General features: G+C 38.4%; 1 protein-coding gene across 1 annotated transcript in view; it reads right to left on the reverse strand.

Annotated features, from left to right (window-relative positions):
• Nucleotides 1–16,540, reverse strand: part of LOC139670141 (potassium voltage-gated channel subfamily KQT member 1-like) — a 490,265-nt gene that overhangs the window by 413,801 nt on the left and 59,924 nt on the right. The window contains exons 10-11 of the mRNA XM_071551440.1: nucleotides 15,914–16,042; nucleotides 14,163–14,325 (exon numbers count right to left, since the gene is read on the reverse strand). Coding sequence (XP_071407541.1) covers nucleotides 14,163–14,325; nucleotides 15,914–16,042 — 292 coding nt within the window. The remainder of the gene's footprint in view (nucleotides 1–14,162; nucleotides 14,326–15,913; nucleotides 16,043–16,540) is intronic.

Here is a 16,540-nt window from a genome sequence, read left to right on the forward strand (position 1 = left end):
GGCTAAGAAATTGATTCCTTTGGACAGTCTGTTTGGACAAAGCTATTCAAATTAATTTTAATTTTTTTTTTCAGAAATTTCTACCAACACAGACTGTACCAACTCCAACTTAAATTGCATTGCTCTCCAGTTTTAAGAGGGTCCAAGAAGTATTTCCCTCCAAGCTCTTTTCACTCCAGCCAGTCCACATCCAAGTTTGGCATATACTAATGTATTTATCTAGCAAAGAACATCCTTACCCCTTACAGGAGACTTAAGCAGAAGATGGCAAATAATGTAGATTGAAGGTCTTGACCAAGCTAAGTCACACCCCATAAAAGCCATCACTATCTTATTCAAGTAGATCTGTAGCAGCTAAAACTGACATTGCTCATATGACATATTAATAGACCTATTGTATTATGCATGTGGTCTTGCCTTTCTAAAAACAATGCAACCACAGAACTTCAACAGATACCACTTTTACAGAGGAAAAGAAAAAGAAATCCTATTTAACTAATATTTGCACATGGTCAGGTAAGCTTGTGTGTATTTTTGTACATACTTTCTGCTCATCAGGTTTTTTAAATTCTCCCCTGTAAACCTTTAGCTGGTGGACCCTTGAGTTCAAAATCCAGTGCACACTCATCTCTTTTACAAGTTTATAGAAACAGCAGCCAATGTGAGCCCTTCAAATAAACAGCAAGAAAAACTCAGACTTGTGTGTGGGACTGCCGGCACACACTTGCTCCACCACAGCTCACTCAGCACAAACTAATCTAGGCTAGATTCAGGTCAACCTGACCTGAAACGGATCTTAATTGGGTTAGTACAACCAGGTCTACAGTATCCCATTGCCATGGTCTGATTCACCCCATTAAAAACAAAATGAAAAAGCCACTAGCAAAAAATACTGGCATTATGCTGCCTAAGAATTTTTTTTACAACTGGAAACAAGTTCTTACAACTCAGCATAATATAATAGTTACAGGAACACAAATAGATCCAAAGGGGCAAAACATGGTCGCAGTTTACATGCTCATGAGGCAGCTTCAGGACCAAGTTGCATGCAAACCAGAATTCCAGGAATTAGTTATCTGAATTGCATTACAGATCCTCTTCCCATAATTCACTTCACTCAAGGTGAAAAAATATTCTCCTTTTACAGAGGACATTAAGTCCATGCCAGACAACAGCAAGAATGAAAGAGAGGAAACCCAGGGGATTTTTTTCCTTGACGGTGGATTACCAGTACTACAGATGCTTAAGATAAAAAAAATACAGTACTAAAATAAAACATTATTTTAAAAGCCATCAGCATTGCTTTATTTTTCCAAGCTGCATACTTTTCTCTGCATTGGGTAGAACTAATCACATCTGTATTTTTATATAATACAAGACAGGAGGGTGCCTTGTAGGAGTCTCACCCACATTAGTATGGAAGAAAAAGCAAAAGAGTCCCTAACAAAGGGGTCAAAGCAGAGAGGAGAGGACATCCACACTAATTCATCAACTTCCCCCACCTCTATGGGCCTTACCCCAGAGGAACTCCCATAGAAATTATTGCCAAGTCACCTGGGATATACATTGCAAATTTCTCTGGAGGAGAATACTAAGAATGAGCTCTTCCCAGAGACACAGTTACTCACTCATGGTTTCCAGAGAGGTTCTATTAAAAATATAAATGCTCTCCTGCAAGTGAGCAGGATTTATATTAAAAAAATAGTAAGTATTCCAGTTTTGCCAACTTCCCTTGTAAAGAATTCATTGCCTAAACAAAATGCAGCTAAGATGCATGTTATTTTTCCATATATCTCCCACTGAGTGGCTTTTAAACAGTGTTTTCCATTTTACCTAGTATTACTATCCAATTCAGCAAATCTTTTATTATTTAACAGAAAAGTGAACTGAAAAGCAAGTTACAATAGCTAACTATAAAACTTCAACACCCTAATTCTGCAGGAAAGACTAAGATTTGAGCAAAACCACTCCTAGATAATAGGAAGAAGCTTTTTGCATCCTCAGTAATTCAACATATTCAGAATTCAACATTGCTTTCTATCAAAAAAGTAACAAGGTCAAATTGCTCCATCACTTGCAGTCAAGCAATGCTAAATAGTTCACAATTTGGCCAAATTTTAATCAATAAAAATAAACAGTCTTAGTCACTTAGAAATTTATTAACTCTAATCAATATATTTCATACAACAGCTGCACAAAATCAATGAACAATGCAACCTATAGAGAACATTGCAAATATTTAGTCATTAGGAAATTACTGTTGCTTCCTCTTTTCTTTCCAAAAAGATAACAACATTGCAAAACATCACTTAGCCAAGTATTCTAATGCTAAAGGTGCAGCAGTTGTATGTACACAGCAGATTGCTGGACACTCCAAAATTGAAGGGGAATCAGTTCCAGATGTTTTCTGCTGATTAAATTCAGCCCAAGAAAGGTTAAGTAAATGACAAGCAGCTGCTTTTCTTTTTTGCTATAGTCATGGAAAATACTCTCAAGAGTTCTGACTAACTCTTAACTGGCAGACAATTGGTGAGCATCGATTTTCTTGCATTTTCATGATTAACACAGTCTGCGGACAGTCTTCAGAGCAACTAATTCTTTTCACCTCCAGTCTGTCAGACCTTATGCAGATAAGAATTAAGAGGAAGAAGCTCAAAAATAGTAATAATTAAAAAAAATCTTAATTACCCAGTGATGGAAATCCTAAACCACAGCCACTCTCACTGCATACACTGCTTTCTACTTGAGAAAGTGGAAATAAAAAAGGAAAATGTTCTAGTGTCACTAAACCATAGCATGGCTCACTGGCATCACCTTTGTGTCTCCATTTCAAATAGGGCAGAAAAGCTTTGTATAGAGTTTGAAACAAAGCTTCATTTCTTAGACTTCTCTCCTATTTATACTCAGACACAGGGATTTTTTCACACCTGATAGGATTAAACTGAAATAAAGATGTAAAAGTCCCTTGTGCATATCCTTAGGCAAACTGACAGGTCAGATTTTCCATCACTGCATTTATTCGGAGTGGTGCAAGGGAGCATTTCCGAAGCACAGAATTTCCAAATGCTTTCCAAGGCAAATATTCCCATGGATTTGTGGTTGGGAAAATCTGGAAAGAACAGCATATATACCTGTATATCAAAATTAATTTCCAAGTATTTTCTATGAGACTGCAAACAGCATGCTACATAAAGAGACTTATCAAGCACAGTAAAATTGTTTAGAGAGTGGATAACACCTGGCTATTTAAAAAGGGGGGGAAAAAAGAAAGAAAAAAGGGTACACTCAGTCTTGTCTTTTCCATTTTTTAAAATAATGGTCAGGGATGCATTTATATATATATATCTATATCTATCTATCTATCTATCTATCTATCTATCTATCTATATATATATATATATATACACACCCCACATCCCCTCCAAAGGGCCACTGTTTATTTTGCTTTTAATTATGGAATCTTTTCAGCTTGCCCAGCTGACATACAAGTTAAATAAGTAAAATACATACTTTTCAAGAATTAATTAACTTATTCAAAATGAAATGTGCATTTTAAGGAGTAGTAAATGTCTATTAACTACTCCAACATTTAAGTAAAACCAGTTTAAAAGGTCATAATTTTTTTTAACATGATGCCCTGATCTCCCACAATAATGTTTTGTCGTTTCCATCAGAAAGAACAAATTTCTGTGGCTAAAAAGTAGCTTTACATTCTAGATTAAATCACATCATCTTTTCCCCATGGAGCATTCCCTACATTTTCTGCAAAAATCAGCTTCTCTTCTTGCAAAAGCTGACATTCCTGATTACCACTCGTCCTTGTTTATGCTAACGATAAACAAATGTGCAGGCCCATGTTAATACTGCATTGACTAATGGCATTCTTCACTTCTGTGACGCTGCGTCAGTCTAAAAACACTTCATAAACAATTAAGACTCAGAATATCTCTGTGACAGAGACAAGACTTATATTCATTTAACAGATGATGCAACCGAAGCACAGTGAGTTAATTGTGTGCCCAAGGTCACATAGCGAATCAGTAACAGAGCTTGGAATGGAATCCAGGAACACTGACTCATGCAGCTCTCCCTCCGCAGCAGGAGATGAGTCTTTGACACACAGCCTCAACACCTCAACAGGGTTTCCATCACAGCCCAACAGCCCACTACAACGTGCTGCAGCCTTGTCACTGTCTTACATTCTCACTTTAACAGTCTCTTTAGCTGCCTCTGCTTCTTTCATGGAGAAGAGTTTGAGACAAAAGCTGACAATTTTTGGCTTTAAGCAACCAGTACAAACACAAAAAGGGAGAAAGTACAAAAAAGTTGTCCATATTCCCATTTGTAAGATGAAGCACCTGCTTCTCACCTTCAGTGGGAAGACACTGTGTTGGCTCAAAAATGACTTAACTTCCACACAGTCACCAGGGAGATGCAATACAAAACCTGTTTACAGTACTACAATTTTATGCAAGTCACCACTGTACTGATTGGAGTTCCCCCCTACATCCCATTTCCCTTTTCTCATCCCCTGGGTCACATGGAGATGTACCTTGCATTTTGAAATTAAATTACTGGTGTCTGAATTTTGGTCTTTGGCACATTAAACCACATATTCCATATCCTTAGGCCACACTGGAGTGAGACTGTGAGACTCTGAAACCTTAAAAAAAAAGATGAAATTCTACAGTAGTCAGAAAAATCCAAATTATGTAGCACATCCTTATCTGTGGTTTTAAAAGTAAGTTTCATAGACTAGTTCCCCAGAAAACCTTAATTTATGTATTAGTTCCCCATTCCCTGCCACAGAACCCACATGATAATTTTTAATATCAAAGTTACTTAATTAAATAGACAATCATGGTTTTAACCAGGGTTCAAGCCCTCCATAAAGAGGGAAACCTTAAATCCCAAATTTTGTTTTTTCCTAGTCTTTTGCTTCTCCAAAATTATTTGCATCATGGGACCTCAAGCAGGGCAACATTGTTCTGGTTCTGATGCAAGGGTTCATTTGAGCCCAACACATCCCTCAGGGTTATGTGGTGACTTACGTCTTTCACACTGAGGCATCATATACCATAAACAGCTGGTTAATAGAACAGAGATCAAGTCAAGCAGCTGCTTGATATCAAAAGTGTGGAGACAGATCACTGCAGGGAAATAGCAATACAGGATTAGTGGGAGAACACAAGGCAGGAGCCAATTGCACAAACATCCACAGGATGTCTTCTAAGTGTTCCCAGCCTGTTTTAGGACTATACCAACTTCATACCAAATAAAAACTCCACTTTAATCCACAACCTGGCCCACTGATGGGCTTATTTGATAGCACCAAGCACCACGAACTTCTCTAAATGTACTTGTCATTTCAACAGTGAACCACTGGTAAATATTTTGTTAACTATCATATTCCAACAAGTTTTCATCTGTTTTACAGTAGCCTAAGCCAGCTTTCTAGGCTGTAATCCAGATCCTGTCTTTATGCACGTACAAAGCTGATACAGGAAAGAATGTCTCAAATCAGTATGAAAATTGTCTTCTGCTTCTCTCCTATTTAAAGAGCACATAGCCACAGGAAAAAAAAAAACCAAACCACCTGATCTGACATGAGTGCTCTTGACAATTCATGCTCCCTGTTACTTATTTCCTTCCTACTAATTGGTTTGTTTGGGGTAATTGTTTATTGTAGGAGTTTTCTGTTTTCGTTTTTTGTTGGATTTGTTTTTTTCTTTTTAAATTCCTCCTTCCCTTGGGGCCACATTCCAAAATTGAATACATTCAGAGATTGTTCCTCCACTAAAACTGATAGGACAGAAAGCTGTTGATGGGTTTCACTTCTCCTGGGCAACCTATCACAGGTACATCCAACACAGGGGTTTCCCTCACAAGGAAAGGTATTGTCACCCTCTCAGGAGCCACTCTTGAAATTCAGAGCCCAGATCCAAAGCTGAAAACACCTCATGACTGCTCCTGACAGAGGGTGATTGTACCTGTAGTTGTGAAAGCAACTTCATCCCATGGCTCACCATGGGCCTCACTGCACCTCACTAGCCACACCTAGGGCTGTCTCAGCACCATCATCAGCCTCACTGGCCACACCTGGGGCTGCCCCAGCACCATCATCAGCCTCACTGGCCACACCTGGGGCTGCCCCAGCACCATCATCAGCCTCACTGGACACACCTGGGGCTGCCCATCATCAGCCTCATTGGCCACACCTGGGGATATCGCAGGCCAAAGCAACACAGCACATTCCCCTGCCCCAGCCCCACCTCTGCACCCAAAGTAAAGGGGAGAAGAAACACTGCAGGAGAAATGAGGGAGGGGCACAAGAAAGATATTTAGAGGGTGGCCCTTTATAAAAACAGAGTTTTAACTCACTTCTCTGGCAGAGATTATTTACACTTACACAGCTACTTAGTTACATAGGAAATGTATTTCATGTGTCTTATCTATTTTCACTTAGGCATAGACACATTTGCATACATATGAATTTATAATTGTATATTTCATTTATTCAGTCATCTCAATTTACTCTTTTATGTTTACACTTATGTATCTATTTTGACTGAGTCGTTTTACACTTCTATTTGGATTATGTATTAACACTTATTGTATATAAAAAATCTATTTAGAGTAGATACTGCTTTAGACTTAAATATTTACTCTTACATCTAATTACACATTAATCTGTTTAGATTGCAGTATCTATATACACTTATGTATAACCTCCACTTTGACTTACTGTGCAATGCAAAGCAACTGTAGATGGCTCCAGCAGGAAAAAACATCTTGTATTTTAAATTTCTTCAGATATAAATGTAAAATGCCTTATAGAACATATTAACTACAAGTTTCTATTTGAACATTTTTATGTATGTAAATCAATATTATTTTTCAAAGCTTTTGACAATTTTTCAATAATTATTTTTAAAAAATGAAATGCATCCAGGAATTTCTCCCACACAAGAGGTGCCAGGACAGAAAACTGCACCACCAACACTGGGCTAGTGTCAAGGAAAGGTAATGTCATCCTGTTTCAGGAGCCACTCTTCAAATTCAGAGCCCAGTTCCAAAACTGAAAATATCTCACAACCTCTCCTGAGACAGGACAATTGTACTTTAGTTGTTAAGTCATAACTTGGGATATTTATGTGAATTTACTAAGGAGCTCATATGTCTCCCAAATTATTCTGTGTTGTCTGACCACTGCTATGAACAGAGCCTAAGCTTTGTGTACTCAGTTTGCAAGACCTAGGGAATGAGGCTTCTCCAGCCTGCTCTTGTGCAGCCCTTCCCTGGCCTAACATTAAGTGATTTAGCTGTGACAGCAATTTTCTAATTGAGCAGGTGTGCCTATCTAGCTTGTTTTGCTTTTGTTTATCTTTGTGTTGCAAAACCATACTTTCCTATCTACAGCAGTGATTTTAGTAGAATGAGATATTTACAACTAAATAATGACATAGTTTACAGAAAGACACGCTGGGTAGAATATCAGAGGCCTTGAGAAGTGGAAACACAGGATGCAGTGTATGAGTACAGGCATGAGATAAGAAATGGGGCAGAGGCTTGGCACTGGAGACCCCATAGCTATAAACAATTCACTAATGGGCAGTTAAAACAAAAATGCTGTCCTGAAGCAGGACAAAACTGGTTTTAAGAGTAACAGAGAACAAAAAAAATACTATTTCACACACATAAAAGGGAACATATACAGTAAATTCAGCTAAAACCTGAAGCTGCAAGACAATGAAAAAATATGTGAAAGTGTGTTAGGAAACATTTTTAAGTGCCCCCAAGTGGATCCCAGGAGAGAAATGAGAAACTGTCACCACAAAAATCATATTCTTCCCTGTACAGGACACGAGATTTCAACAAGTCATTGTACCACTTCCCCTGCTCAATCTGCAGCAAGTGATACCTTAGGAACTGGAGGAGCATAACTACCATAAAAACAGACAGAAATTAAGAAGTAAGTTTTAGAGGTTTAACTTCATTTTCTTCTATTATTGCATTTTTTTAATTATGGAAAAAAACATACTGCATTTGATTCTTTTTTGTAGCAATTAAATCTGGACTAACAGTGATTAAACCAAGATTTCAGTAATTCTAGCACTAAATTCTAATTGTACTTTTATAACCTGTGCATACTCTTGCTTACAAAGACAGCTTTGAGTATAACACTTCTTAATCTTGTTTTCCACCATACCTTATCTATTCACTCCAAGTTTCCATTCTTAAATGCCAGTAACCCTCTTTCATTTCTCTGTTTTTCCCAAGGTTGGCTAAGTCAATTATTTCATGCTACTGTCCAACCTTCTGGACTAAGGCTACAGAAGACCTAGCTCAGTAATGGGTTTCCACTGCAGATGTCAGGGAAAGGACACGTGGTCCTGTATTGAGAGAAGATCCTGCTGGTTGCTCAAACACAGCAAAAGAGAAACCTGTTCCTGACTTGATCGTCAAGAGCAGAATTCTCCCTTGACACCCCAATGAAAGGGTCTTGGACTTTCTTCCCTCCTTTTCTTGCCCAGAGCCTCACAGAGCAATGCTGTATATTCTGGATCCAAAAGCAAAAACTATCAGGGCCACATCTGTTCCACAAAACAGCTTACCAAAACTTTATCATTTATTAGGACAATTTAATTTCATTTTTAAAAGCTGCTTCTGTTTTATTATTAGTCAATGTGTTGACTCAAATATAATTTATTTGCTTCTTAAATTTTCTACATTTTTAATGTTTTAACAGTTATCCAAACTATTCACTTTGGCAACATAGCATCTATTCTGAAGTATGCCCTCCTTTGCAACTCATAATTAATTTTTTTCTCACTGTTGTGCTGATAATGTCTATAAAAAGTTTGAGGGAGCAGCAAATACCTTCTCTCACTATGCACTCCTATGGTCTTTGGGAACATCTGGTACAAAGTCCCTGCTTGAGTCTGGTGTTCCAAACTCTGGTCTTAAATCAAGCACAACAGGGAGTTGAGTAAGTGTAGAACAAAAATAAATTTTTAAACCTCAAAAGCTGCCAGATTTAATCAGAAGTAAGAGTGAGTTTGGCAGAGGCAGCTGTTCTCTTCCTCCATCTCCCCACTCACCATCCCCCACCCCCAGTCCTATCATCCACTTTGGCCATGCAGGATAAACCACAGAACTCAGTGAACGTTCTCACTCAGGACAGCCAGAGCTGAACAAGTCAAGACTGAAAACTTTCTGGTAAAGGCAAAGAGATATGTTTCCATGGCTCTTACTCACAGGAAAGTACCATTAATACAAGTCCTGAACTGACTGACAAATGCAGAAGTTAAACAGCTGTATGCTGAACACAAATTCTCACTGCAAAGCCATCAGCATCTGCTAAATTCACCTTCTTAAGAGCATGATGTTTTTCAGAAGCATGGTATCTGGATATTTTCTCTTGCTGATTTGGAGCATATCTCTCTATTTATGCTTTTCTGACTTACTGACAGTTACACAGACCCTGCAAAGCTTTGGTGTTTGCTTTATTCTAGTAATTTTAGCCACATGTGTTTTCTCACCTTTCCCTCAGCTTGTCAGCACTGGAATCTATGAATCCACTTCATTTAAAATGTTTGCTTCTTTGTATGTACTGCAGATTGTAATCCATCTACACCATTAAGAGAAAGCAGCCCTTTTTCCCAATGGGAAATGCAACCAGTTTCTAGGAACAACCAGCCTACTACCAGATAGGTGAATGCTGGAATGTCAGCATTCAAACTAGCATTACAGACAGAATAAATCAACATTAACAGTATTACACACTTTTCTATGAGAGGGTTTACAAAGGTGTGGGGGTCGAAGAAAATTACACTTCTCTCCCCGCTCCTGGTAAAATGTTACTCCTGTGCAGTCTTGCTTTAAACTGCACATACGTCAGCATGAAAGAAACTCCTAAATGCAAACAGAAAAGCACAGTGATAGATAGGGAATTTTATTTTTAGCTCAGCAGAGATTTATCTCTGTGAGAGTCCCGTGACTTTGACAAATTTAACAATAATGAGTTGTGTATACAACCTACAATAGCTGACAGTGAATAATATATTCCATCTGCTGGAGTTGTCCCAGGAGGCTGATGTTCAAGGTCTAAAAACTTTCAAATTTCTGTAATTTTTTTCCTCCCTAATAAAAAACATTATGAAACAGCTATTTGGTTCATTTTGTGAAGAATACATTGCAGTGAACATCTGTTATTTGAAGAGGAAACTTGAAAAGCATATAAAAAAATTTCAGTTACACCAAAATTTTATTTTCGTTCTATACAGATCAGTCTTTATGACCTTCCACTCACTTAGGTGCCTTCTTTAAACCTCGCAGGAACATTAAAAATGCCAGAGCACTCATACATGTCTGGCCATCCTGACAAAGGGCCCTGCTGCAGGGGAGTAGGTAGATAATGGTTGACAAATGTATAGATAAAGATGAATTTTAAGACTATAGAGAATACTTATAGATGTAATCTCAAGTGAGGATGAAAATATTAAATCAGACACCCTGGCATGAAATGGTTCCTCAGCAGAAGCAATAGAAATGCTTGGGAAAAAAAGAAAAATCTAACTGCACTGGAGGACCTCAAAGATGCTCTGGGGGCTGGAGCACCTCTCCTGTGAGGACAGGCTGAGGGAGCTCGGGTTGTTCAGCCTGGAAAAGAGAAGGCTTCAGGCTGATCTCATTGTACCAAAAGGGGGCTTGTAGAATGACTGGAGAGTGACTTCTTGCATGGGCAGACAGTGATAGGAAAAGGGGAAAGATTTTGAGATATTTAGATAAGATATTAGGAAGAAATTCTTCTCTGTGAGGGTGGGGAGGCCCTGGCACAGGTTGCCCAGAGAAGCTGTGGCTGCCCCATTCCCCATTCAGGGCCAGGCTGGATGGACTTTGGAGCAACCTGGGCTAGTGGAAGGTGTTCCTGGCCATGGAAGAGGGGTTGGAATTATATGATCTTTAAGTTCCCTTCCAACACAAACCATTCTATGACAATACCGTTTATGATTCCCCATCACAGTTATTTTCTAGAACTGTTTCTCTAAAAATACATGTTTTCTTTAGTTGTTCCTTATTAATTTCTTTATAAAAATAAATTGTGAGGAGTTTGACTTCAAACAAGGAAATTATTATTGTGGAAGACTTTTGGCCTTGCCATTTCTGTAAGAATGTTCAAGTTCTTAGTGTTATAACGCACTCTACATTACTCACACCAAAAATATGGTTTAGAAGCTGTTTTTCTTTTAGGTTATCAAGTGTTTGTTTCAAAATTCCATGGTTTTTTTTCTGAGTAAAGATTTTATTTCTATATTATGCACTATTGAATACCTGGTTTTTATGCCACATACACAAGTATCTCAGAAATCCTAAGGTTGATCATATGTTTTATAAGATTCCCCTTTTCTCAAACCTTCTTAGTATAAAAAAGAAAAGCATTTTTTCCCAACTTGGAAAGATGCCTCCTAAGCAAGCTTTGAGCAAGCCAAGAAGATTCTGTGTGGACATGGAGACATGAACAAGATCTTGTAAGAAAAAATTTATTTGCATGAAAAAAGGTACCGTTCCTGAATTAAGGCAAATCTCTCCTTTAGAGAGATTTTAACTACATTTCTATCTATTTCTGCCCAGAACAAGGAATCTTCTGTTCCTTGCACTTGACAGGCACTTGTTTCAGACTCTATAGTCAGTCCTACAGACACTCTCACATCTGAGCAGAGCAGCAGAATAGAAGACCTGTTTTAAAGTAACAGCTCTGCTCCTCCTGGGTCAGGCCTATAAAAGTGATTTAATTCAACCTCTAAGATCACCATCATCTATAAAATATCCACCCCCTACAAGCAGTGAATAAAATACTATAGCAACACTCAACTTGAAGCTGGCATGGGTCTTTTCAATTACTTTTGTTCTTCTTATTATTATTTTCTCTGCTTTTTCTACTTTCAACTTTTTTGAGAGAAAAAAATAACCCCATTTACAGTCTCAAAGTCCAGCACTTTCAGTTTCCAAGAATAGAAGCCTATTAATTCTGGCAAGGAGAACTTCACTGAGAAATTAGGTTTAAACTTTTTAGAGGTGTCAAGAATGTTCAGTCAACTGAGCAACTGAGTTTGCCAACTACATTCCTGGAAGCTTTACAACAGAAGGAACAAATCAGAAAAATCAAATTAAGTGTGATTTAACCCTGACACTAGCTAAGGCAAAATGTTAAAGAAAATGAAAAACAGATAATATGCCATTGGTAAGGGAATAATATTCATTGATCTCTGTCAGAACAAGACTAAGACCAGCTATAATAAAAGTACAATAAGAAAACATTTTCAGAAAAAGTGGGAAAAATTCTTTAATTTTCCTGTTACCAAGTTGTCAGGCAGAAAAAGAAACAAGTTTGTCCTTTTACCCCCTTTCCTGTGATGTAGAGCTTTGCTTAGATTGACTACGACCACTTAGAGAACATACCTTCAGTGAATAAACATGCACTGGCAGAGTCCTCAGCACAGCCAACATAGTCCTCAACATCCTAGTGGTCTACAGTGCTGACAGAAGTTACACAACACTTTGCTCCTTCTGTCCCTCACTGACTGATACCAAAACATCAAAATACACTCAGCAAAATCTGCTATTACATGGGCAGCAAGGGAAGTTGCACAGCTCCAATTAACACTGAGAATGAACATAGTATTGTGTTATGAGATGTAGTTTATAAGTATCATACCCTTCATCCCCTTTCCCAGAATCCATAAAAGCACTGGAAATGCCAAACAACAATTAAATTACCACAACTGCTGAAAAGCAATCTGACCTCCAAGTGACAGATTCAAAATTTACATAATAGCATAAAACACAAGGAGTATGAGGAGTAATGAAAACTTCCATCAGTGGAAGGACAGCCCTCCCTTCTGCTGGCACTTCATGACTATCAATTACATGAAACAGAGGATTGAAGGTCTCCCTGTGAAAGCCAGATGTTCCTATCCCTTACAGATGTGCCTTGAGATGCCACAGTTCTCAGATTCCTGCTATCCCACATCTGACTGCTCCAGCATGGATGACATAGGTTGCATTGACAATCCAGCCACATATAAAGTCAGAGCAACCCAGTGAAACTCCTGCCTTTGATTGTGTTCAGTACAGAATACACTAGATGTTCCCTTTTGGGGCCAAAATATTTGAAGTACTTTTTATTAAATAAATATTTGTGTCAAGACTATGACTATACTCTGTCCAGGCTGAAGTTTTGTGTCAGCTGCAATTGTGATGTAAGAGCAGCAATTTTTACAGAGTTGATGTTCAGGTTTATCAAAGACAGATGAAAACCTAAATCGAATCACCACATAACATACCCTATACTGGGGCCAGCACCTTTGGATACCTCAGTAAACTTGCATGCCTCTAGGTATGGAACATAACTCAGACTGCAAGGAAACATTCTCCCCTTTAGCATATCCAGAACAGATCCCCAACCCCATCAGACAAAGGACATCAACACAGAAGTGGAAAAACTAGCTTTCCAGAAAACCTTCTTTTATAGTAAACAATATCATTTCATATGCACATTTCCATTACAAACTTAATTAAAAGTAAGAGTTTTACAAACAAAGCAAATATCTTAACTCAGCAGTGAAATTCAAACAGTTTTCAGGTTGAAATACAACCATCATTTATAGAAACATACAGTATTTTAAATGAAGGAAGAAAAAAAATCCCACATAAAAACCTCTTGGTCGATATAAGCATAAAAATATTTAGCTGTTTCTATCACAATTTGTTAGCACAACATTTAAGACGGTGCTGTAAAAAAAAAGTAAAAATATTTTTGCTGGGTTATTTTTCTTTCCTTCAGACTCTCTGTGAGGTAAAGTTTAAAGGTGGGGTAGATCTGAGGAGGCTTTCCATCCACCTCTGAAATAATTCAAAAAAGGAGAACTAACAATATAGCCAACATTTTAATTGATTTAACTTTGGTAAACAAATAAAGCTCTGATACTCACGCCATATGAATCTAAATTTGTGTCTTCCTATTTTTGCTATCCAACCATCAATCGTAGACATCTTGCTTTACTGATTAGCATGTTTTGTCACAGAAATTTTGCCTTCAGGAACTCAATTCTTTCTAACATTGTCTCTTAAAAAATGTAAACTCGATGTAAATAAATTACCTCTAGGTTCATCAATGTAGAAAGACACATCTTTTTTGTCCTCGTGTTCATCAACATGGTCATAAGTGATCTGTGGAACAGACAAGGCATTTTCTCCTGGGTTTATTACAGGTGCAGAACCATTACCACATCCTAGCTTTCCTTTTCTTTTGTATCTTCTAGCCTGTGGTAACAGAAATGGAATGATATCAGAAGATATTATCAAACACAGATAAGTACACATGTGAACTTTACTATGCAGTAAATTCACTTGAAGTCATGTGTTTTCTTTTAAAGAATGAAATTGAAATTCAGTGAAAAGGTGAGAACCTTTCTTTGTTTTCAAAGTGTCTGATTCTGAATTATCAACTAAAATCTGATAAGAGTTTGATTCTCAGGAGAAGATGCCCACCACATTCTGACAAATCAGGTCTCAAGTACAGTTTCTCAGACTGGGAACAAAACTCAAAGCATACAGAATACTAATCACATGAGTATACAATAGTTTGGATGCAACATTTTTCTAAAGTTTAATTAAACATACTCATAGACTTTGAACCATGAACTAGGCCCTGTGCAGCTTTTTCAAGTAAGGAAAATGTCACCTTTTACCAAAAAGGCAAAGTCAGGCACATCAGGAGAAGATAGATTCTTCCTCCTGCTTCCAAACAGTTCTGATTTTAGAAGCCTAATAAACACTCTACATTCAGTACTTAAAAACAACAGAAGAAAGTTTGGATCAACACAAAAGATAAGCCCTTTGTAAGAGATGAAAGAACCATGACTAGGTTTTTAAATTACAGTTAGCAGTTCACATGGAGGTTCAGGTTCAATAGTATGTTAGGGAAGTCCCACTCACTAGAGTAAACAGAGGGAAAACCCAATCTATTTCTTCCAGCTCTTTAACCATGGATTGCTTGCTGTACAGCACAGCAACACATACAAAGGAGCCTTAGTTTAGCTTTACCCCTTTCCTCCTGTTTTTAATTCATCATAACTGGAGACAGAAAAGTCATGGCAAAGTCACTCTCTGCCCAGTACTGAGTAGCTTACACTGCTATGACAGCACAACACACACATGCACACGGATCATGCCCTTACAGCTTCCTCCTTGTGAAACTGTACTGCTCTACTCATCTGGGCAATGGGCATCAGTGGGATTTCACTGCCTAAAAACAGGCCTACAACATCATTTGAGAAGCTCTGGGGCCCTGATCCCAACCTGCTGCAGAGCTCTGCCTTTCTGGCCAAGGGTGCTGAAGGCTGGGCAGTGGAATTACAGAGCTGTGTTTAGGCAATCCCAGCTGTGTAGACACTGTTCCACTTGACTGCACCCACAGCTCAGGAATTTGCCCTAATTTCTACACTCAGCCCCAAATAAAAGTATCACAGAGTACTTCAGGAAAGCATAGTTACTGTCAGCCACATGTTGAATGTGAACATAAATTTTTAAACTATCTCCTTTCTTCCTGTATGAACCACTATGCTAAATGGGAAAGTGTCATCATTGCTTTACAGTACCCCTTGAGAAAGCAGGAGAGTTCCAAGGGGATAAAATGGGGAATGGGCACCTGTCTGACCACCACGACAATTTAAAGTCAGAAGACATTTATCACTCAGGTAAACACAACCAACCGTGCAGTGACATGAGGAAAGCAATCAGATGTATTTCAGCTGTCCAAATTCTTCAGGCACTTTACCGGGCTCTTGGTAAGTTATCCCAGTGAAATGAAAAGCAAGCGCAGAACAGAGCTCTGCCAATCTTCTGTTACCTGTTTTCTCAGACTAGGGCTAGATGGCGCTGGCGGCTTTTTGGGATTTTGCGCTGGAGGTGTAACATAGATCTTCCATGTCGCTGTAGAACTGCAGGATTTCTCTGCTGCATAGCACCGCCACAGGGTCTGCAACGAAACCCAAACCCAATAACCTCAGGGAATAAGCGGCACTGTGGTCCTTAAGGGCAGATAAATCAGATTTTGCTGCAAATCGAACTGACAACAAAACCTTCACTCAAAGGGGTCTGACTGCAGTTACAGTGCTATACCACAACACCATAACTAATAAAACACACTCTTCCCACTATATGCCCATGGTGAATGTATTTCGCACCAGGACACAGACACTCATCACACTGTGATCTTCAGGACACCCTTCAGTGTGCTCTCTCTGGGAGCTGGGATCACTCTGGCAGTGGGTTAAAAAGAAATCAAGACAAAACAACCCTCATAGAAGTGAATCCTCACAAGCACCACTGGATACTGCTGCTGCCTTTTTTCTGCACTGTGCCACATTTAATATTTGTGCACTGTGCTATTGCATTCTTTATATTATCATATAGACTGTTGCTGCAACATTTTTCTAAACAGAGATGTGTGTTTGCATGTGTTTGTGCACACATT

Source organism: Pithys albifrons, chromosome 3 (genome assembly GCF_047495875.1).
Source record: "Pithys albifrons albifrons isolate INPA30051 chromosome 3, PitAlb_v1, whole genome shotgun sequence".
NCBI lineage: Eukaryota > Metazoa > Chordata > Aves > Passeriformes > Thamnophilidae > Pithys > Pithys albifrons.